The 25,487-nt window shown below is 38.1% G+C and overlaps 1 protein-coding gene across 2 annotated transcripts; it reads right to left on the reverse strand.

The window, feature by feature from the left end:
• Positions 1-1,579: 1,579 nt before the first annotated feature.
• Positions 1,580-24,294, reverse strand: suclg1 (succinate-CoA ligase GDP/ADP-forming subunit alph). 2 transcript variants are annotated; one of them, XM_026171099.2, is made up of 9 exons: positions 24,026-24,294; positions 22,071-22,171; positions 18,790-18,906; positions 18,345-18,557; positions 17,881-17,938; positions 15,503-15,586; positions 12,985-13,136; positions 8,621-8,809; positions 1,580-2,599 (listed from the first exon to the last, which is right to left on the reverse strand). In XM_026171099.2, the coding sequence occupies exons 1-9, from the start codon at positions 24,057-24,059 to the stop codon at positions 2,573-2,575; spliced, it is 975 nt and encodes a 324-aa protein (XP_026026884.1). In that variant the 5' UTR covers positions 24,060-24,294; the 3' UTR covers positions 1,580-2,572. The 2 variants fall into 2 exon arrangements, with proteins under 2 accessions (XP_026026884.1, XP_026026883.1); XM_026171098.2 differs by lacking the exon at positions 24,026-24,294 and adding an exon at positions 23,288-23,410.
• Positions 24,295-25,487: the final 1,193 nt, after the last annotated feature.

Below are 25,487 nucleotides of genomic sequence, written 5' to 3' on the forward strand. Positions count from 1 at the left end.
TACTCAAAGTGCTTTTATACTACAAGCCTTTCACCCATTTATTTACAAACACACACACACACACTCACACACTCTACAAGCACATTTTTCAATGCCAATGTGTTTTTCATCTAACATTCACAAATTCACACTCCACTGGATGTATTGGGGACAACTTAGGTTTCGATATCTTGCCCATAGATACTTCACTGATCTTTCGATTAGTTATTAGTAGATCCATTTTACCTCCCGAGCCACAGCCGCCGCTGTGTCCAAATTTCTGAGTATGACTGGAGATAGTAAACAACGTTTATCATCTAAACTAGAAAAACTTCCATAGGAAATTAACCTTAAGGGCTTTGTATGACTAACAAGATGAAAACAAGCCAGCTTCCAAAGTAAGTTCATTTTAATTTTGAACCTGCTGTTACTTGTGATAAAGTTGAGTAAATCCTAAAGACGGAGCAGTTAAACTGCACTAAAGGGTTAACTTTGGCCCGATTTAGTTCTTGCATACAAGCAGAACACAGCAGAAGTACAAGAAGGAACTTCTGAGCCTCTAAACAAATAAGCTTTCTGTGCCACTGTCAGTCATTATGTTAATTCACTAATGCAGATTAAAAAGTAATTGTTAACAATGTTTACACATAATAATCTGCCTTGGCTGACTGCTGTGGAGCAGATAAGAATAGGCTGTAAAGATGTCCAGTGTAGGGCTTTATATGCTTCATTACACACTTTTGTTCCCAGTGAGTTAATTTAAATAGATTCTGTGGGCACAAAACCAACTGTAACCTTATCTTCCCCTTTCATTTTCTCTCACCCGCTCCACACTCACCTTGTGTTCAGTAATGAGGTGTCGGTTTAACCTGCAACTTTTTGTGGAAGTTGACTTTGTGTTGATCAGAGAAAAACCTGAAAGTTTTCTGTGAATGCTCACACAAGCTGTATGTTGCTCAAATATACAGTCTTAGAAAATACTAGCATTCAGAGCAAAGCTTCACTTTACCTTGGCTCGATAAAACTCAAAAACCACACACGACTGTTGTAGAAAGCTTGGGAAAAACGGCAGCCTCAAAAATAATCATGCATTATGAAAGTTTTACATTTTGTTCCAGAGGTAAGAAAACCTATTACACAACCCAAATGAAATTTGTTATGCTAATAACTAAAAATCCAACCACTGAACTGAAGTTCCTCATTAGTATGTCACACAGTGCACTTGGCTAAGTGTTCATTTTATTTACTTATTTAATATTTTTCAGCTTAGATGCCTCCACTCAACAATTTTCCTCATAACCTCTGGATGTTCAGTGGATAAATGTCACGACGCAAGAGTTGTGCCCACGAACTAACGGAGAGAAGAGAAATCTGTTGAAGGTTTTAGATTAACGATTATGGGTGTTGTGTTGTCTTAAAGTCAAGCGCAAGGACAGGCTTCATTTTTCAATACTGACAAAGGAAATGCTACATTAGATACTGCATTGAGTTGCAGATACTCGTGGAGACCATCCCTGGATAGACGTGACATTACGACTTCCACTCTCTTCACGTCCTTTCATTCAATAGTGACTTGAGGATAAATGACGCTTCAAAGAACTTAAAGGACACTTTGCTCACAATTTATTCAAGGGACATATTTGTGGTACTGACTCTCGACAAACCTCAGAGCAGTTCACGCTCCAACAAAGAGAGGTTGAGTAAAAATGGAAGGTGAAACAAAAGCTTAGTCTATTTTGTAATCTCAGAAATTCCTGCTCTCCCTCAAAGATTGGCACTGACAAGCTGATACTAGTCAATACTAGTGTTCGACTTTATGACTGAATGTGGTAAATTTGACTTCTAATCTCTGAACGAAATAATCAATTGGCCTAATCATCGTTTCTCCTTAAGAATGAGTCAAAACTGAAACCAGATGCAGTGACTTTACAATGGCAGTCAAATGAGGCGTTTTCAGAAGTGGGATTTATTAACATTGCAAGAGAAGCACTTTTGTCATAAATGCTCACCTGGCAGTTGTTTCTGTATCTATACCACATTGCCTGCACCTTCTGCATCCCCATTTAAGTGATGATTTGTACTTCTCGAGTTACTTTAATGATGCCTAAAAATCTAGGGACAGCAATGCCGTTCTACAAGGAGACCACATCTGTTTCTTACATATGCCACGTGAAAGTACAGGCGACACAGCTGACAAAATGATATGAGAAATGTTTGTTATTCGGGTGGGCAACCAGTGAAATTAGTGATGAAATCCATCATAGAGCAGGAACAGCAGAACAGAACGAAACAGATCACTGTGGCGTCGATCCGTAAGCTGCCGACATTGTGTGGAGAAGGAAAACATCCATAAAGCTTTTCATAGTGTACAATGGTTTCTTTAGGATACCAGTAAAACACTGTTTTATTCTTTCCATTTATGTGCAAGGTATGAGTTCATGGCAGAAATTACAATATAAACACTTCGTGTGCGTATCGTAGTTGAAATAATCGGGGTTTACAGACACTGTAGGGGCATATCCACCTCCAGACTCAGGCTGCTCATCTCAATTTCGAGGCAGGGGGTAAGAGGTCAGCTGCCTTCTTGCGCAATTTACAACATCTTCCTCTTCTCAAACTCCTGCAGAGATGGACAACACAGAGGAAGAAGAAAAGAAACAACGTGACATGAAGTGAGACAGACGTGAATGATTTATTCATGCAGAATTCACTCAGCTCTGTTTTGATCCCATGTATCAGATCTGCTGTTGAAGGGGGAAAACAGAGGCGGCTAGAGCTGTGGAGTGCCTGTTTTTTTTTTTTTGTTTTTTTTTCCTGGAGAGTGCAAATCATGTAGCACGCACATCTCACTAAGTTCCAGTTGCCAGCATTAAAACAGCACACTTCCTCTGATTGATAGGGACTACCCATCTGCAAAAATCTGATTTATGCGTGGTTATGGTTGTTCTGTTTATCAGCACGGTCCAACCATGTGACTATAAATGAGAAAGCATTATGTTAGCCATTAAAAAGGATGTTGCTATTTACATATTCAATTTGGGAAATATCACACAAATCATAGGATGATAGAATACGTCGTTCCCAGAGAATTTTCCATTCCACAGGAGGAAAGTAACTTAATGCAAAAGTCATTTATCAGGTCTACAGAACACACAAGTAGTCATGCACATGTCGGCCTATTCCTCTGTGGCGTCTGGATACCTGAAGGTCTACTGCCACCTTCAGGAGGAAACAGGCTTGTGTTTGAATAATGTAAAATGCTCGGTAGCCAACGCAAGCGCATTCTTTAAAGCAACAATTAGATGGAGTGGGAGGAGGGAACTGGGGAGCCATGATCTTGTTCACCAAGTTTGTGCTTTACAGATGAGGTACAATTAGAAGAGGGGAGGAGGTTAGGCTTTTGGCTAAAAAAAATAAAAAAAATAAAAAAAATTAGAGGACACAAAAAAAGGGTAATGGGTTGGAAAGAGTGGCAAGAAAGACAAGAGGGGGTGTTTGTGACAAGCAGACAGATGCTTTGTTGGTCCGTGTCAACAGACACTAACTCAAAGGTAGGAATCATAGCACTAAGGTAAGAAAGCAGAGCCGTCTGTGAGGGAGGGGGAGGAGAAAAAAAAAAGGAAGAAGAAAAAAAGAAGCCTTCTTTGTGAGACAGCGTCTAATGGTTGACAAGTCAAGAGCAAGAGGGGGAGTAAAAATGAGCAAAGTAGAGGTTGCCACTCAAAAGCGACAGGTGAGAACACGCCTGGATTGAAACTGGGGAGAGCAGACGAACATGTAATGTGAAAGAAAAGCAAAACCTTTACAAGCGAGCAATGACAGCTGTGACACTTGGGCGCGGATACATGAAGAAAGCAGGCATTGTAAATATGGTCAGCACGCCTGCTTTAACTTTTAAATATATTACAAAAACAAAATCCAGATTCGATATTTTTGTGTCTCCATAAACCTTTGCAGCTTTATCAGCAGGATAAGATAATACTGTGATTTTGTAAACAAGTAAAAGGTCATAATTATTCTTCCTTTGCATATAAATTAAGTTGTTCTCAGATAAATATAGGTTTACTGATTTCTTCTCCTTGCACCCAGCGCAACTAAATTTTGCCTTTGTTTATCATTGCGAGTGTGTTACTACTAATTTTTGGCTTTGTGTGGGACGTGGAAACCTACAGGAGCTTATTGTATTTTTTGCATTTCTTGCTGGTCTGCAGTGGGCAGAGATTGTTTTGAAATGGATGTCACACACATAGTTCAGCAACAAAGGAATCTCATGACATTTGTAAGGTTGTTTGCTTATAACTAATACTGCATGATAAAAACCACATCCATGCAGCTCTGTTGAAGATTTTTTTTGTAGTGGGGTGCACATAAGATTTTCTTTTCCCCCTTAATTTGGGCGTTTAATGTTATTTGGAGATTCAACAGTTTAGAAGTTGTACTGTAACAAAAACATACAGTACATGCAAAGAAAATGTTTTTAGTTAACTTGAATAAGAAATAAAAAGGGTGTCCTAGCACTGCTGAAACAATAAAAATGGCACAAACACTAAAAGGATGATCACAATCCTGAGATCTGTGGGAAAGAAGGTGCAGCAAACAAATTGTAAAGATGAATAAAATATTCCACAATAAATATCAGGAAAAAAGAGAAAACTTCAGGCTTTAAATCTTTTAAGGCTATGACTTTATATCTAGTTAAAAATGAGCCATGAACTGGTCGTTGTCTAATCTTCATCCTGTTACCCCCCGTCTGATAGAAAAAAAAAGCCGCTGATTCAGTGCGTTAGTGCAGCTTGATGCTGAAGATGTACACCTTGTTCAGTTTCATTTTCCTGTCTAACATGCATTAGACAACAAAGGACCAAAGTTACACCCGAGGAATAAATATTCCTCATTCTGCTGCATTTTATTATTAATATTATTTTTTTTACTTTTACTAAATTTTCAAATGGCTACACACAGAATGACAGAAGGAGGCACTATTAGTATACTGTGTCCTACTTACAAGTGAGCTCTCAGTCTGAACTTGATTATTCTTATGATGAACATGGTGCAAGGATTGGAGTGGGAACAAAAAGCAGTCATGTTCCATTAAGATGTTTAAGAGGTTAAACTATTATTAACACTTGGAATTAGAGATTTTACTGAAACCTTGGCCCTTCTGAAATGTCAAAGTTTTCTCGAGCTCACAAAATACTGTTATAACATCTGATTGCATTTGATGACGCATGTATAGATTTCTGCAGATGCACGTTTGGACTCCTGATGTTCAGGTTCATGCAGGTCAGCTGACACAGTAATTCCCCGGTTGTTGTTCCTGCCTGCGGAGATAGCATTATTTCTACTTTCTTCTCTTACATGTTATTACTCCGATTAAGGCGGTCAATGAGATTAACAGAGATGTATGAACACAACGTGCAGCAATATGAGCAACCACGCAGCACGTTTTTCATCATTACACGCAATGATTATGAATTAAACTTTGGGAAAGAAAGTCATGTAAATCTATATCTGCGTGCAGTTGTGCCAGCAGTGGTAATGAAAGTATAAGATGATGAATGGGTGTAATACATGCTTTCACTTTTTATACATCTTGTTAACAGTTCTTCCCTAGAGATAAACTGAAATAAAGAGGCAATGCCAGCAACTCTGCCACAGTAAACACACATTTATTAATTTCTGCCCTTCTCTTCTGCCTTTCTTTATAGCATATTAAAAGTTCAATCTCAGCCTTTGCTACTCAGAAGAGATAAATAACTAAATAAACCTCCTTACATGAGTACATTAACTGTGATAAGAGATACAAGTGACCAAGATCACAAGATATTTTGGTCTGCAAACTAAAGAGAAGAATTATCACAATTTCACTTACATGTAATTATGCTTAAAATATGTTTATTCATTAGTTGATACATTGCATAAACTTTAAAAATAAAATAAATGCAAACAAGTATATTTTATAGTTCTACATTAAACAATGAACCACATATTTATGCATGGGGTAGATATCATAATTTTTTGCTTTCTATGCATTTCTTGTCCTAATTTTTAAATTGCATGTATCTGAAAAAACATAAGTGTGACATAAATTGTTTGGGATATAGTTAAATTAATAAGAATTCTGCTTGCTTCTGTTTAAAGCGAAGCATTTTTAACACCGTTCCCACCAATGACTAAATATTCCAGCAATAAGTATTTTCATATCATGCGATACTGTTAAATTTAACTATCAATCAGCTCTGATCCACACACAGACACATGGGGGGGATTAATTATTTATTGGATCACCTGCTGAATTTGTAACTTCGCCCATGACATTAATAGTCTCTAATTTTTGTGGCAGTTTTGTTTGAGAGAGAACAACTAAAAAAAAATGCATTTTTCACTCAATGAAATTCAAATAGATTTGTATATATGTATGCATGTACAGTATGTAGGTAAAGTATTTAAAACCCAGCCAGAATTCCCAAAGCAACGGATTGCAGTTTGTGTGCCTCATGGGGACACATGCCAATGAATTACAGATACCCCTGATCACAATTCAGTATGTTTAGAAATCACACTTGTTCACAGAATCTCTTCCTTCTATTCCAACCTTTCCACCACCACAGGTGAGACCAAAGAGCTGTCAAAAGACTGCAGAAGACTACTGGTTTAAGCCAGGGCCTCCTCGCGGTAGGATATCCCAGACCGGAAAACCTTACCCAAGAAGCAGCCGTCTCCCTTCGATGTGGAGGAGTAGCAGTTGTACTCTGAACCCCTCGCAAAGCACTGAACTCTTCACCCTATCGCTCAGGGAGAGACCATCCACCTTTCGGAGAAAGCTAGATTAACAGATTGATGGCTTTCTCATCAACAATGCGCCATTTGGTGACAGACTGTTGCATAACATTTAAGACAGTTTACCGACATAAGCCATCAATTCAATTTTACCAATTAGATTAAACGTCAGCTAGTCGACTAATTACACACATACCTAGTCGTGGGTTTTCCAGTATGACAATGTCCCAAATCATATATAACAAAGACGCCAACAAAGGAGTGCCTAAAGAAGCACATTAAAGTCATGGAGGAACCTATCCAGTCTCCAGACCTCAGTCCTATTGAAATACTGTGAAGATTCAAGCTGCCAAGTATCATTTAGAGAGTGTCAGTAAAGAGGGGTGAACCAAAATCCCTCCTGTAATCTTGCAAACCTGGTGATCACCTTAGAAAGCATCTTACCACTGTGCTTTCCAACAAGGGTTTCTCCACCAACTACTAAGTCACATCAAATACTTATTTCAATCAATGACAAGCAAAATTTATTAAAAATAATTTTGCAGTGATTTTCTGTCTCCCTCCATTAAAACAAAGCTATAACAATAATAATTTCTTTATGTGACCAAACTTAAAAATTCAGGAGGGATCAAAATTATATCCCTTACTATAGAGACTTTTTTTTTCTTTTTCAGGGCTGTCAACACTAACGGGTAAACGCCATCATCACAATTAACGAGATTAAAATTTTTAACGCAATCAACCCATCTGGAGCGTAGAATGACTCTGAATGTCTCTGCCAACGCATTTTGGGCAGTTTATTCAAAGTTTGTCCGTTCTGCGGTCCAGATGCGCTCCAAAAATTTTAATCCCGATGACGGCGTTAACACGTTAACGTTGGCAGCCCTAGTTTTTTTTTTTTTCTTATAAGAATCTTACTGAATTTAGGTTTAAAAAAAAAAAAAAAAAAAAGAAAAAAGAAAAAAGTGCTCCTTACACAAAATAAACCTTTTGCAAAAGTTAATGTACGTCACTGGACTCCCTGAGCATTTTACTGCTGTAGGTGGATGAAGCAGAACTTGTTGATCAATGGTTTAGCAGTTTAATATATAGCACTGAATCATAATTTATGAACTCATCATACATTTCATTTAAAGTTTTTAATCTGAATAATACTGATAATGATAATAGATGCGGACAGATAATTTTTTTCTAAAAAAGAAAGAAAGAAAGAAAGAAAGAAAGAATAACTATGGCTTTTTCTCTAAAACAGACTCTCATTAACCAACTAGTTTGCAAACACAGAACAGTAGAAAAATGTTTAAAATGTGGATTCATGATCAATTTAAAAAATAGAGATATAGATAAAGAGAAAACTCCAGACAGTCAAGAGAATTCGGTTTGAAATGTTTGTATATATAATGTGTGTATACACGTGTTTGGAAGGTGTGTGTGTGTGTGTGTGTGTGTGTGCGTGCGCGCAAACTATTGATGTGGTTTTTGCCCTTTATTGCAACTTAGAGACAACACTGTTAAACTAACTTCTTAAAGACTACAACCACAAAAACATGACAATGTAATTTCACCTTTCATTTTCAGCAAGACTCTGATTTTAGGCGACAAAATTGGGTTACTCTAACAAATACCAGCTCTGGATCAAGCTTAATTTCACCATGACAAAACCATGCAAATACACCCACCTGGGCATTTGTTATTTATGGCACTGCTAGCTAAAAAGCTTGCTGTTCTCAACTGATCTAAAGTTGCCTGCAGTCATTTCTGACAGTTATCAACCACTGACACATTGGAGCCGTACTTTCCATCACTGTTCATGATTACTAATCTTTGATCCTTTGAATATTTACTGGTCCAAGTGACTCACCTTGAACATAGTGCTGCCCAACTGAGCAGGGGACATGCTGACTACAACTCCAGCTGACTGGAGGGCTGCAATCTTCTCTTTGGCTCCACCCTTTCCGCCAGCGATGATGGCACCAGCATGGCCCATTCTACGGCCAGGAGGAGCAGTTAGACCAGCGATGAAGGATACCACAGGCTTTGAATTATCACCCTGGAAAAGGAGGAAAAGGAAAATCGGAACATAAAAATGGGGTGAAGATGCACAGAAAAGGGGAAACTGCTCAAGAGAAAGTGTCAGATGCAAATAGCATCAGAAAGCACAAGAAGAGAAAAGTTGAATCCTCTTTCTGCACCTGCATTTTATTCATTCATTAGAAATGAAACACCCCTTGTCCTCCTATTAGAGAATCCCATGATAACAGGCTTGTCTAACCTGCCATCTCTGTCTCAGTCTGCAATATTAAAACAAAAGGGTCAATCAAGCCATTTAATTGCATGGGTTGGTGTATGACCAGATAGGGGTTCAGGCTCCCGCCGTTTCATATCATCTCATTTCTAAAATGGTAATTAGTCATGTAGGCACTGATTAGCTCAGCACCCATCTATACTGCTTTCTCACTGATGGATGATACATTCAACAGTTAAGATCATTTCCAAGGTGAAGAGAGCTAATATTTCATCTTCACCAATAACACAACTAGCAAGGGGGACTGTGTGTGTGTGTGTGTGTGTGTGTGTGTGTGCGCGCACACACACACACGAACAGCAGCTAATATTTCATACTTAGGAATAACAACATAATTGCAGAGGACTGCTTGGTGCGTGTGCGCATGCACAAATTTAAACTAGCGCACAAACAAACACAAGTGCACGCACGCAGTCTTAGTCCTGTGCTTTCAACAGAGGCTGTGGCTCATCCGGTGAGCTGCTTTCAGAGGGTGAATGTGGCATGCTTTACAGCCTTTACAGCAATATAGTGAGGTCCTTCAAAGACACACACTTCAAACTGCCATTTCAGCTTCAGATTCAAACCTGACACTGGCAGGAACAAAATGGCAGCTACTAATATATACTAGAGATGACTTCTGATAATTAAGACTCACAGGACATATACCAGCCGGGGAAATGCTGAGGACCTTGGCTCAGAAATGCACCACTAATGAGGCATTAACACTTGAATAGTTAACAGGGAAATGAAAATAGGGAGGGAACATCATTTTAAAGTGCTCTAAATATGTTGGAAGCATCTGCTCTATGCATCGAAAATGTATGCATAAAAACAAATTAGCACAAACAGCCCATTCAGTATTCAGGAGTCAAATCACGTTCTAAATAAACAAACCAACCTCGTGTGGATCAAGTCTTAAATCTAACTCAAACGCAAGAGGTTTAATTACTCCATTAATCCCTGCTTCCCCGGGCTCCAAGTAACAACTCATACAGGGAAGGGTGTCATATTACAATATCCCTTTACCCGTCTTTTGTCTTCCACTGTTAGCTGTACAGATTTATTACCTTAATTATGAGACCAATCGCATAATATAACGTTCTAACACCTCCTCTGTGCCAACATGACTGGAAAACGCCTTTGTTCTATAAACACAAAATACCCTGCTCTAAATTGAGGAATTGTTTTCATAAGCTTAAAAGTAAAACTGGGACACGCAGGTGGCCTCACCAACATGATGAGGGCGGGGTGTAAATAACATGTGCCAGCGCTTCAACTTCAGACTTCATCCAAACTACAGCCTTCCTTCATTTTCAGGGTTTTTTTTTTTTCCTCACAGAATAAAATGTTTATTTAAAAGGTCAGTGGAGATGGGGTGAGGACATTTTATTTATACATACCCACCACAGTAGTCGAGGTGCCAAATACTATGACGTATTTGGCATGCATGACCCAAATTTTAATATGGCGTGGAAAGCCTTTTTCTGTTAGAAAGCCTGTGAGACTCTTGTATTGATAAACCGCTGATACAGGTGATGTTATAAAACCACTTTTTACTTGGCAATAGAGGGCATCAACACCAATGAAGGCTTAATGCTGACATATGCCCTACATCATAAAATCTGACAGCAGAACCTAGTGGGAAGTATGAGTTTGTTTTCTTGCATTTCACTGAATTAAAGCAGCGGTAGACAAAATAGTGTGCAGTAACTCAGCTGTAACACTGATGGATACTGAAATCAATACTTTCTCCCCTTTTGGTCTAATATGTCGTTCGCACGTCAGGAGATCAATTTATTAAATGTTGCATAACATAAATCAATCATGACACTCAACCTTTAATTTCAATGGGCATTGAATACACAACGTGTCCAATGTGGCACAATTTGTCAAGCTAATGCGAAACGGGGCATTTAAGAAACAGTTTTGGGTTTAACGTCTTGAAATGAGTAATGTGGCCCTCTGTGAATACATACTGAAAAAGCTCAGCACAAAACTGTTTATTTCACATGAGATATTTTAATCTTTCCTGTACTGGCTGTGTTGTGCCAGGTTCAGCCAAGGCTCAGCTGGGAAAAATAATAATTTGCTAAAAATAAAACGCATCCCTTCAATAAAACCCAGTTATTATGGAGTATGAACCTGTTTTTGAAAGATGTCGAATCAGTTCGGAGGTCTGGTTATATAAAAAGAGAGTGGATGATGTAACCACGCTAAAAGACCAGAGAATAGTAGATTTGTGGTGGTGCTGGTGTGTCGAAATTTTAGCAAATAAAAAAAACAAAAAACTGATCGATTTATACTGTAAAAAAACAAACAGAAACAAGAATGACCTCCATGATTTATGAAGTCTGCTACATGTGCTGCGCTCTAGGGACGGCCATATCGTTTTAATCTTTGAGCGTTTGTTGAATTACACAGAAGTTGATAGTTTATGTGACGACATGTTGGTCTGGTAGTGAGCATATCTACAGCTGCTGGTAGAAGGTGATGGCAAGGCACCGTTGATACTAAAAGATGGAAATCCAAAGACTATGCCAGCTCTGTGTTCAAATCCAAAATAAGATTAATAAAAATAAGAGCCTTTTTGAAAAATCACAAATCTATCAGAGGAGATCAAACCAAATACCAGAATATCAAACAATGACCATTAGAGAGATGTGTAAGATTAATGCTTAAATGTGGGATTTCGTTTGGAACAAGACATAAGGTGGGTTGATCGCTTATATCACTGCTGTCAATCAAATTTAATCAAATCACACCTACGCTACCCTGATGACGCACATTGCCTGTTTTATAATGTGCTTGACACTAAACAATAATATTTGATATGTTCTTTTTCCCTCCACTCACCTTAGACCTTATTTTAGATAAATCCAAGTTTCAAATCAAACTGAAAGTTTACTGGACCAGGTTTTGGAGTTTTCCACCCTGCGATTAAAACCAAGAAGATACTGACAGAAGCAAAACATACTTACGTGTATTAACATTTTATTTTAAGGTAGCCTACTGCTTATTCCAGACACTGCCATTTTCACTTATGGGAGCACACCGCTGGCAGTGCATCAGTGACTTGAATTTGAATGTATCCAAATCTAGAAAAGTTGAGTTAAAGTAAAAACAATGTCTTCAGATATCCTTCTACCCTTTTTCAACTATTACAGTTAAAGAATGCCATTTTATGTACGATGTTCTACACAACTAACTTTCAACATGAGATCTGCAGCTTACTCCCACGCTCTGCTGGGCTTTTTCTTGCATGTGTTTCATTTGAACTGTCCCTTCCTGTCAACACTCTGGGTGATTGGGTGGCGGGTGTTTGTACTTTATTTGTAGAGTGTGAGAAGTTATTCTCCTGAGACGCCAGGAGGAGATTTGCATGCATTAGAGAAGCTGAGGGCAAATCAAATTCATTTCTTAGCTCGAGAGCACCATAAGCGCGCACGTGGACACAGAAGCAAACACATGCACACGGAAAAATTAACAGGCTAAAAGTATTCAGACCCCGAACAAAAAATTATTTTTTAAATATATACAAGTTCACAGCCACTGGGATACACAAGTCAATCCTCACCCGACTCTTTATCATATGTGGTCTCACAAAATGTTCACTGTTCATCAGCACTGCTGATTTCAGAACATGTCCTGTGAATCATACCTTCATCCCATCTGTCAGCTTATCTTGATCACACAAATCACACTGACACAGAGAAGTAAGAAAGCCAGCCTGAAGATACGATCACGCTCATAGCTCATATGATGGCTTCCAGTCTTCACTTGAGCTGACATATTTTGAAAGGGCATAACTGAGAGCTAATTCAGAAAAGGATATATCTGTTCTTATAAAAAATGTATGTGTTAAGGTGAAGCGCTGTGTGAGGGGATATTAGCAGGAGAGTGAAGTGAGATTATGGGTGTCCAGTGTGTCATTTCCTTACAGAGTTGTGCTGTTTCAGGTACTCTGCTGCATTCTCCTCTGCATTTCCTCCAATTTCTCCAATAAGAATAATGCCCTCCGTCTTGGGATCCTGCAGGAACACCTCCAGACAGTCTATGAAGTTTGTGCCATTAAATGGATCCCCGCCAATACCTTGCAGGAGACAAAGCAAACACTTGATAATGATAATGCCTGTGAAGGAGGATCACATGGCTGTTCAGGCTGCATCAAATAAGCAGCCGCTGGAAGCCAGCTTCACGTCAACAACATCCGATAACCACTACCAAGATAATCTGGGGATGCTTTGCCCGGACTGTTTCACACAACAATTAATATTAACTGATTTAATTTCCCTGTAAATCTGGTCTCATTTTCATTGAGCAGTGCCTTGATTAGCAAATGATGTACAATATACTGTATATCAAGTGACTTTTAAGCTCTAGTTTAGCATTTCAGCAGGGCAAAATTGACTCTGCACAACAAATAAACATTGGACACAGATCCTTTAAATGTCCTACTACTTGCAATGCCAGTGCTGACCAGTGACAGAGAGCTAAAGCAATAAGCTGGAAACGCTGTACAGCTCTATAAAATTAACTGCAGAGTCATTTCTGAGACATTTTGTTAGGGGAGAAAAAAAAAAAAGTTCAACTGGACAGAGTCAAAAAAAAACCAAACATTCTCAATCATTTTTCAGTTTTACCTCAATTGTCCCAAATCATCTGCATCTCTGCGTGGTACTTTAATGTCTTTTGTTTCATATCCAGGAAACAAAAATTACAAAGCTTTTGAAAACCACAAGGGTGCAATAATCATTTTTAACAATACTTTCCATCAGGATCTACAAAAGCATGGGCAAATATCCACAAGACAAATCTCCACAGACTCAATGTCTTCTTAATTTATATTCGCACCATTAGAAAACCTGGCAACACCAAGAAAAAAAAAATTACATGCATACTAATCAAAGCGCACCCACATTAACAGCAACAAAGATGACAGTGATATTAAATATTGCATTAACTGTAATTTGTTGTAGCCCCTAGGTCATACTCAAACTTCAGAAGTCACGAGCAGACCCACCAATAAACTCCGTTTAATGAACTCTACAATATTTAATACTGTTGCGGCACTAGCTTTATGAAGTCTGGCTAGAGGACACTCCATAATTAAAATGTCTAAATAATGATGAAGCCAAGTTGTTTTTCATTTAATTCCAGAGTCCAAGTAGCTCTTTGATATGGATTTTCTGGTGGCACACAAGTTGGCCAAAAGAATTTGTTTTTGTAAAACAGTTAATCTTTTGATGTTTTGCCAAGATGTAACAGAGCTGGATGTGATTGTGTCGTTACTGAATGTCAAGATGTTCTAATAAAATCTAAACAGATATTCTGAGCTGCCTCCTAGAAAGCAAACATGCTGATGCTCATACTGTGAATAACAATAGGGAGCGATACAAAATTGACGAATGAATACACTGGGTTTTTAAACAGCGGGAAACAGAGTTTGGGAAAATGTCACAGGTTGTGCTATCAAGCAGCATGTGTTGTTAATCCATGCTGTAAATCAATGAATTATTAAAACAAGGCTATGAGACACTGTAGAGAAAGTAGGGTAATAAACAGATGGGTGGGTTAATGGAAAGTCCCACATAAACATGTGAGATATGCAGAAAATATGATATTACCTGCAATCCTTTATCTGCTTTTATTTACCAGCTACATTTGTAATAAATGTGTCATTATTTTACAGAATGTGTAAAAGCTAGTATTGTCTTTTTTGAGATGTACCTAAAAAAAAACAAAAGAAGCATGAATTTAAGAGAAAAAAGGATATATTTAAGATATATGGTACACAATCACATTTTATGTACGGCTATAGATGAGCGAGTGAGATGAAAAACACTATCCTTAAGATTTTCAGGACAAAGACTTTTGAAAGTAAGTTTCTATATCCATCTGAGCCACTCAATGGATCTGTCCGATCTCAATAGGGCTCTTCAAAGATAGCAGCACCTTTAATGCTCAGATCTGAGAGGAATATTCTGAGCACTGATCAGAAAAGTGCCTTTTTATTAGAAAACGTCTGAGCTATTTGCTGAAATGTATTAGCATCTGATGAGTTTTAGAGCAAGGTGATCTTCCAAGTTCACCTTCCTATTTCTACAGAGTCCTGTAAAATATTCTTTTTTTTTTTTTTAATTTAATCTCTGGAGTAATTATTAAAGATGAAAGTCTAATATCTTATCACGTCTAAGGTCCTGCCAACATTCACAGTGAGGTTTAAATTAAATATAAGGATGTGATGTTGAGTGCTTGGTAATAAGTGACCAGCATGTCTTCAAACCAAATGCAGCACATACTAATATAAAATTCTCTCTGTTCATGCCTACAAAATCTCCCTGGCATCTACTTCGAGCAGTTAAAAGCTTGTTTTATGTTGCACAGATATAAAAATGCATTCAACAGCACTGCGTGTTCAGTTTAAACTTAATATGCCAAAAGTCATTGGTAGCTTACCAACACAGAGTGACTGGCCCAGGCCTACTTGCGTAGTTTGATGCACAGCTTCATATGTCAGGGTACCCGATCTAGAAACAATGCCTGAAAGAAAGAACTTCTTAGGTTTCTTTGCTTACAGTTAAACATCATTAAAAGAAATATTGGTCAAAGGTGATATAATAAAATAAAATGCAGCTGCCATTTTTTTGTCAACATCTTTTCACCAAGACATAAAATACAAAACGGATCACCATCATAACAGCTGCTCCCTCTATGCTGCGGTAAAAAAATAAAAATATAATAATAAATGGCAGGCGATTTACTACATATATAACAGACTTCCTGTAAAGGTTCACTAGCCGGGAGCACATGCTGCACGTCAAGCTGTCAACAGCAGGAGCTCGATGTAAGATCTAAATAGTGCTGTGTTTAAAAATAAAATAAAAAAAAGGAAAAAAATTTCAACCTGGAAAGAAAGGCAGCGTGTTTTTCTTCAGCCATTTAATGACTGTGGTTAGAGAAGCCTGAACCAACAGGTGAGTGTTATTCATTTTGAATTTTGACCCCTTTATTGAGTGTCCCTGTTCAACTACTAGTTAGCACCAGAGATGGGCAATAACGCGTTACTTGAAAAAAGTAATCAGATTACAGTAACGAGTAAAGTAAGGGATTACTATTGCAAAATCGGTAATTAGATTACCGTTACTTTCCCATAGGAACGCTGCGTTACTGCGTTACTAAAACCGTGATTTTTTTGCGAGAATGTTTCATGACAGTGACGTAAGCGAGTGCGACGTTCGTGACAACAGCTGTGTGCAGATCAACAATGGATCATATATCGAGTGCGGGAGAGAGTATGAGCGTGCAGCGTTTAAAACGTGGAAGTACTGACCTTACTTTGAGTTTGATTCCATAAAAAGTGACAAAAACATTAGCGTCCGTTGTGCGTAGGAAGAAAACTTTTTACAGCGAAAAAACCCCCTAAACTTCCAAGCGAGCACCGAGTGCGCAACGACGTAATGGGAAACTCACAGAGAAACTCGCAGATTCATCAACTGACCGCAGCACACCTGTACCAGGGTAAACCTCCGCCTACCTCCAGTCCTGCTTTACAGGTGAAAATAGAGCAACAGGACCGCTGAGTCTTTGACTTTATTTATTTTCTGCTGTGTTTTACTTGCATCTATTTGAAAGAGTGAGTGTAAACACAAAAAATATTTTCTTTTATGTGCTGGAATGTGCAGAAAATAGGTTTAAATGTTAAACTAATTTATTCAAGTCAGAGAATGTTGCAGATAATTACATTTTTGCTTGATGCATAAAGTTAAAAGATTAAAACTAATAAAACAAGTTTAAAAAAAGAGACTTTTCCATTTGATTACATTTTGTATGATGGATTATGCAGAAAAAGTAGAATTGGGCTGAAAGATCTATCGCTTTATCACCTCTTCAGGTTGTAAATCGTGTTTTTAAAAACTAACTAAGTAACTAAGTAATTAATTACTTTTTAAAATAAGTAATCAGTAAAGTAATGGGATTACTTTTTGGGGGAAGTAATCAGTAATTAGTTACTGATTACTTTTTTCAAGTAACTTGACCAACACTGGTTAGCACAAATATCTAGTGAGCCAATCACACGGCAGCAACTCAGTCATTAGAATGAGAAAAGAAAGGTGATTTTAAGTGTCTGAGCGATCCATGGTTTTTAAATAGCCTGATGTACTGATCTGAGTATTAAAAAAAAAAAAAAAAAAAAAAAAAAAGAGCTGTTGATCTGCTGGGATTCCCATCTTTAGGGCTTACAAAGAATGGTGTAAAAAAAGAGAGAATATCCAATGACAGGCAGGTCTCCAGGTGAAAATGCCTTGTTGATGCCAGAGGAGAATGGCCAGACTGCCTTAGGTTAATAGGAAGGCAACAGTAACTCAAATTACCACTCGTTACAACCAAGGTATGCAGAAGAGTATCTCTTACACAACTCTTCAAACGTTGAAGCAAAAGGGCTACAGCAGCAGCAGATACCACTCATGAACAGAAAAAAGGAAACTGTGGTGACAATTTGCACTGGACCACAGAAGACTGGGGAAAAAAGGTTGACTGGTCTGAGAAGTCTTGACTTCTGTTACAGCAGTCGAATCTCTAAGAAATGTTTCTAGCATCTTGTTAAATTTGTGCCATGAAGAATTAAGAAGGTTCTGAAGTTGAAAGGGAGTCCAACCTGATACTGGCAAGGTGTGCCCATTTAAAGTAGCCAGTGAGGGCATACAACACCATGTAAGCTCTCTAGATTTCACACATTCTTAAATACATTAACTTTTGGCATTTTAAAGTTATATTCAATTATGCTTAATGTTTAAAGCTTTTGCCTGTGTGACCTTAGACACATCACCACTCACCGATTCTTCCTTTCTTGTGAATGTGGCCTGGCATGATGCCAATCTTACATTCCCCAGGCTGAGAAAACAAATAAAACCCACATATTTCAGTGTATATCTAAAACAAAACACATTGTTTTTTGCAGTTCACATTTGCAGTTCATCATTACTTCATTGTAATTTTTTACAATTTAAAAACCTGTTTTTAAACTTTTTCTTCTATAACAATAAGTAATAATAATATAATAAATAACAATTTTTAAAAAGACAGTCATTTGTCATTTTCTCCATTTTATCTACTGGATAAACTCCCATGATATTAAAAAGGAAAAAAATCACTGTTATTATTAATGCATTAAATCTCAGGGAGTCCATGAGAAGGAATTTGGGCTTTCAACCCTCTCAGCCACCCCCACTCACAAAAAAAAAAAGGAAATAGAAGTAAGTATATTTGTCCTCCGCTGTGTATTTATGTATGCACTTACATTAATGACTCCTGGGCAGTTTGGGCCTATGAGGCGAGTAGCGCTCTGGCGCAGAAGCTTATGTTTGACTTTAACCATGTCCTGCTGGGGGATGCCCTCAGTGATGCACACCACCAGAGGTATCTCTGCGTCAATGGCCTCAATGATGGCTGCTGCCGCGAATGGAGGAGGTACATAAATCACAGAGGCGTCTGCCCCTGTGCCCTGCTTTGCCTGAAGCAAAGAATAAAAGGCATTGGCATTGCATCAAAAAAAAAAAAAAAAAAAAAGAGGGACATTCTCAAGTTATGAAACAGTGCCACCTAATGTTACGTTACAAAAATCCATCTGCAAAGGATCACAGTAGGAAGAATACAAACTACATATTTTAGTTCTTGTTTTTAAAAAAGAATTACAACAGCAATAAGCACAATTACAACACAATTAGACAAGGAGTCACACACACCTCCTTCACAGAGTTAAAAACTGGCAGGCCAAGGTGGGTCTTGCCACCCTTGCCAGGGGAAACTCCTCCAACTAACTGGGAGCCATAGTCGAGAGACTGCTGACTGTGAAACGTCCCCTACAAGTGAAGAGGAAGAGAGCGCAATCAGTTTGTGTACACATGTGTAATGAAATGGGTACAGCCACTTCTACTGCACCAACATTGAGATATCATTGCAGACAGAGTGGAAGTAGGAAATATGATGCCATCCAAGATTAATCACCGGTGCTGCTGAGAAAAAGGATAAATACAGAAACTAGGCTGGATTCTAGCAGGGGGTGAAGGCACCGGTAAATATATTCAATGAGAAGGAATCTAAATGATCTTGACAAATAAGTAATGATGTAAGCTAAGTTTAATCTCCTAGCAGAACATTTGAAAAACAAATCAAAAGCAGCGTTGGATAGTCGCCAGCGCCGAGTGTGAAATATCTCCCAAGAAAGTTAGTTTACAAAATATTTCACACACTGTCACTTCCATGTGGGCCACGGAGAACATGTCGTGCTGCACTGCCAAGGTTTGTGCATTTTATTCTAGACACGCAGGAAAGCGATTCACCACTTTTCTTCAACCCTGCCCATAGAAACGCGTAAAATATGATAATCTCAGACATCCTAGCTCAAGCATCGGGTTAAGCATAGTTAAATCTCAAGAGTATACACATTATGATGCACTAATACTTGATCTGCAAACACAAATGGGCTGTTTATAACAGTCTGTGAATGCTGCAACTTTAGTAAGACACTTTTAACTTCCACGCCTACACGTAAACAGAACATTTAGAATATTTCACATGATCAAACTACAGTTTCAATAAAGAGCTGAAAGCAACTGGCAAACAATATATGTGCCGTACACATGCTTTAAGACTTACTTCAATGAACAGGATACAGCCGCAGTAACACTAAGGGATCACAATGCATTTTGTAGATCTGTGAAAGAATAATTTAACTGAACCTCAGTTGCACCTTCGCAGAAAATGAGCTCATGAATTCAGACCGAACTGATTTTCTGCTGAACGAATCCTATCTGCGTGCAGTCAGTTAATTATCACTCGAGAGGCTGAAACAATGTAGATGGAGCAGCACAGACCGTAACTACAAGCGCAAATAAATGACCTTAATGTAAAAATTATAACCAGCCTATTAAGAGGAATTAGAAGCTATGAATCAGCATTTTCCCGCCCATTTGTAATATAGTTCTTCACCCTGCTAACTTTGCTGTTTTTGCCGGTCATTATTATCGCAAATGTTGGTACAATAATTTTGAAAAATGACTTGCTTATCAAGCCAGGAAGACACGGCAATGTGCACTCAATAGCACTTGCTTCATTTCTCATCCTTTTCTAATTACCCAGAGTGTTCACTAGAACTATATTTAACAACCTTTTATTATGTTGAAGAGAAAATGGAAGATGAAAAATGAAATGTGAGGAAGGACGCGGGGCGGGGGGAATATAAATCTGTGAAGTCCACGTTTCTGGCTTGTTGAACACACTTGCCAAGAAGATTGTAATTCTCCTTCACTGCCACTTTTCAAAGCAAATCACATAAGGTTTTTCATGCACGGAAAAAATAATAAATGAATCAAAGGCTCAACAATCTGCCAAGCAGAGTTAAGCTTGGTTAAAACCATGATAAAGGGTAGTTGTTGGGGGGAGGGGGGAGGGGGGGAGACAAGTCAAATTAAAAATGAAAATTATTTTCTATTTAAGAATAAGCTGGAAAAATTAAAGGATCAAACTTGATTTATAAGGCTGAAACAAATCCACAAAATCCACAGCAAACAGCAGAATCACAGCAGTATCAAGTGTTCCAGCATTTACACAAACTTAGCATCAGGGACTTTTTACCAAACACTTTTACATTTTGCTAACTTTAACTATTTAAATTATTACAGTGCCGCAAAGCCTTGAGCCACCCCTTATTTCTTTGTACTTTACTTCAAAGGAGCCAGGCTTTCTTGTATTTTTAAGGTGCTCTTGAACAATACTTCTCTGAGCTTTTTGAAGGTCTTTCAAAGCTGTTCTTTGGACACTGAATGTTTTTTCACTCATTTATAGCCCAGTTCTTGACACTGACCTATGAACAAAGCTCAAGGGACAAACCAGCGTTGTGTTTACATAGCATTGAAAAAAAAGGTTTTTAAAAAACTGTTTTAAATTGTAGTGATGGCAAAGCTTAAAGCTCTACAGCATATGAAGAGTATCCGAAAGTCTGGATGTAAAAAATCCAGGAAAGACATGCACCAGCCCTTCAGCTGATCCTCAACTGATCACTGATGCCTCATCAGAAATAGACTCGCTGGAAGTCATGTCCCACAGGTACACAAGAATTGGATTGAAAGTCAAATGTAAAAGAGTCCTATGGAGTGATGAATCCACGTGTGAAATTTTTGGTTTAAGGCAGGTGCAGGCTGTGTCATGGTTTGGGGCTGCATTTCAGCCAGTGGTGTTGGAAATCTTGCCAACAATTCATAAGTGTTGGACTTATGAACACAGGAAAATCCTCAGAGTCTGGACCTTAACTCTATTAAGAACAGAACAAAAAGCAGTTAACATCAGAAGGTCATTCAAAACAGCTTTGAATAACCTTCAAGAAGCCTGGAGAACTATTCCTGATTTTTCCCTGAATGTTTGCACATGTTTTAATAAAGCTCTGCACTTACTTTCCGTTTTCCCAACAAAACAAAACAAAATGACCAGCAGACCAAGGCTTTTGCACAGTACAGTATTTGATTCCATTTTAAACCTTTTAAACAACTTTCAAATTGTTAGTGAAATTATGATTCTCTGTTTTGACATGAGTATGTGCCCTGAGAGAATAGAGTAAGGACTATGTTTGGGTTGTTAAGGAGTAATAAAGGATTCTGCTCTCCTTGGGACAATGCAGGAGCTTTTCTTCATCTTAGCCAAGGTTTTAATGCTAAAAGGTCTGAGACAAATCTCTAAGACACAACAGACTTATTAGGCTGTAAACATAAAATTAACTTGAACTACACTGACATAACTTGTGCCATTAAAACAAAACTGAATTTAGGCAGAAATAAAGAATGAGATTTTTACAGCTGATGGAGATGCACTTTTAAAATGTCCTTCTGGTAATCTTACTCATACAGAAAGTCTTTGACATACAAAAATGAGGAATTGTGTGTGCAGTAAGGAAAACCTGAGATTTCACAACAAGATTGCAGTAACTTAAACTGATGTGAAGCAAAAACAACGAGAGGTTTTCAGTCCAAACCTGCTTCCCCGTGAAACCTTGGCAGATGACCTTCGTGTTCTTGTCGATGTACAGGTTCTTTCTTGTGCCTGTGTAGCAGTGTCTGACTCCACTGTGCTGCACTAATGGACGGGGGAAAAGGGAACAACAGAGTTTTTTTGTTATTTGTGAGAACTTAACATAGAGGCAAGACTACACATTAAACCTGTTTTGTTCAAAGGAGACATGTTTTGCAACAAGTAAACTGCAGTTTCTCTCAAATCTGAACCGATCCTAAACCACTCTTCTCACAGTGGACAGCAAAGTGTTTAATCAAATATTTACCTTTCAGGGAAACCCTAAGCTCCACACTGTTTTTGGCAACAATCTTTTACCCTCCAACTATCCTTCAAAGTTGCTGAGCAACATTTAAAACTTTCTTTTAAGACTTACAGAGATATGTTTTACAGAAAATGTTACCAAAAAAAACCCCACTCAATTTTTAAGACTTCTGTTCAGTTTTATGATAATTTTAGTTAACCTACGGAGGCATTACAAGTTAGTTAGTGTTTGGTGTAACAATGTGTCCAGCAGCTGCAGGTCACGACTCAGTTGAAGAACTTTAATCAAGGTTTATGCATGCTGCGAGGCATCTGATAAGACAAAGACTGTAGGTATTACATAATCTCACCTAACAGGTAAAATGAGAAATATGCTGCACTACTCACAACATGGCTATGAGACACTTTTACTACTATACTACTGCATTAATGTCAAAAGACTATGTAGTTAAACTCCCCTCACAGCAGAAAATTACCATGGAAATCAATAAAGAATCAAATATAAGAAGAACTGATAGTGACATTGACGACATTAATATTAATTAAAGCTCATCAGTCTCCAAGCAGCAAATGGGTAGCTAGGTGTTTCATATTTTACAATTCACATCCAACTGCAAGAAAAAGAACAATGTATTTTCTCATTGTGCGTACACACAGTTCGAAATGCGTTTTCTATACAAATATTAATTATATTAAAACTGCATCTGTCTGACTAATAACAATTATTATTTCAGTTCTTGCAGTTCCTTCAATGTCATGTGAGACTCGAGCTTGTCTTGTGGTGATCCTTTCTTCCCTCTTACTCACTTTGTGAAGCTACTATTCAAAAATAAAGGTGCAGCCTATTTACTAAGAGGACACTGCCAAAATAAATAATATGACACCGCGATCTCTACAGGCTAAAACAAATAAACTCACAGGCTTCTTTTGCCGAACACACTGTCCTGTAGCCCAAATGCCCCAAAATCATTCCTGTTTTTCTTTTTCAGTTCAGCCCTAACGCGTGTTTGTGACTGGGCTAATATTAACCAGCAGCCTGACTAACTGAACTTTGGCCCGCTTTCAAACCTCCCAACAAGACACAATTTATCAGTGAGATAAGCAAAGTTCATCTTAGCTAAAGTCTCAAGAAAGGCGTACTAAATTAAAGTTATGTCGCCCTCTAAAATCTAACGCAAACTTATTTTTACATTTTTTTTTAACTGTCAGAAAGTAACATGCAAATAAACTGCCTCAAAAAGTTCATTTAGCTGCTTTCAGTTACTGCTCGATAACATGGGCTGATGAACCTGCTGTCACACACAGCCGTTGCAGTTCACAAGACATGCAAGGTCAAAGATCAACGATCAACAATTAACACTTGTACGGAAGCAGGCTGGTAGGTGCTTAAAGTTAGATTTTATTTAGCGTAAGGCTAAGGTCCTGCTAACTGTCAGTGAGTTTTCCCTGCATTCCTCTACGGTCTCCAGGCTAACGTGGCTAACTAATGTGTAAGCCCCCTGACAGCCAACCCACAGGAGCCTTGCTAGCCGGTGCAAAACTATACGTGCCTGCAAAGCTAATGTAGAGCACACAGACGGTAAGTATACGTGCGATACCGAAAGCAAACTGTCAAACAATTTGTATGACTAAACTATTGTTTGCTACAATACTTACAAAGCAGCCTAGCAAACAATCTGCTGTGAGACATCTTCGGTCATTCACCAATGACACTGGAGACTGAGGACCTCTCACAGGGATCTTAGTTGACCATAAATATCCCGGTGGAATCGAGAGTTTTAAAGAAAAGCACTATAACAAGTCGTTAATTTGCACTGAATTTATAATTGTCAGTATTAACTCAAATAAATTACTATTATTTATTTTTAGTAAGCGGTGAGCTTGACAGTTGCTACACAAACACCGGGGTTAAAAAAAAAACAGGCGAAAAGTAGGATACTTGAACCCACAATGAACTATGGGTAATGAAGTTCTGACACAGTACTTGAAAGACAGCACCAGTGCCATAATGGCACTAGAGGGCGCATAGATCATGTTGATGTGGATAATGCCGCTGAATGTCACTTTACAGGACCCTGAGCCAGAAATAAATATTGTATATTGTGTTTAAGATGTTTGTTTCTTGACCTTGGAACAGCAGTAATTTGAAAGGGTTCTAGTTCACCAAGGTCCTGGCAGTCTTAGGAGCTTGAAAATAGGGCAACTGAACTTATTTAAGTTTGTTGAAGAAGTTTTGCCTCTCATCCAAGAGGCTTCTTCAGTTATAAAACCAAAAGGTGGAGAGTGCTGGGTATTTAAACTCTAGTGGGGATTGTCTCTTAGGAGGTGGTCGTTGACCCACTATTAATCATGTGTGTAAACACATGAGCCAAGGTATGAAAAAAGGCGTGGATCATTACTAACAGTAACAGTAATGATTCAGGTGAAACCATCGTTTTTGGAGTCCATATTTCGAAACACATTGAGGCGATTGATGTTTGAACTAGCACAATATAAATACATCTGAGGCTTTAGGATATTTTTAACTGCAGGACACAGGTAGGACACACACACAGATTATTGCCATTTTGTGAGATTTTATTTGTTTATCACAGGTACAGTAAAAACAAAGGTATTTAAACTTTTATATAGTAAAATGATACATAACAGTGAATATTACCGATACATCCAGAATACAATGCACAGCTGTAATCAACAAAACCAGACCACCTTAAATATATATATATATAAAAATATTAATATTAAACAGCCGTTAAATAATCTACAGACATCTTCAGCTATTAAAACTGCCGAGGTTTTCTTTCTTTGGAAATCCCATTCTAAAGCAAAGATAATGTGTACTGTTGCAGACTTACGTGTAACTCCTACTAAGAAAAAGGAGCTTATCCTACGTGAGTTTACCATGATTGGTGGGTTTCTAAAAATGAAGGCAGGTTTCTTTAAATTTTGAATTCACTGTGAAATGACAGTGCTCTTATAACTGCTGCTAATTTACAGTTCCACAAGTGTGAAACACGAAAAAAAGACTTTAAAAAAGGGGGAACTACTTAGGCTTAGGGGTGGACCGCGACAGTTACTAAAAGCGTGCAATAATTTTGAATCAGAATCATCAGAATCA

The sequence above is a fragment of the Astatotilapia calliptera genome, chromosome 6, assembly GCF_964374335.1.
Source record: "Astatotilapia calliptera chromosome 6, fAstCal68.1, whole genome shotgun sequence".
NCBI lineage: Eukaryota > Metazoa > Chordata > Actinopteri > Cichliformes > Cichlidae > Astatotilapia > Astatotilapia calliptera.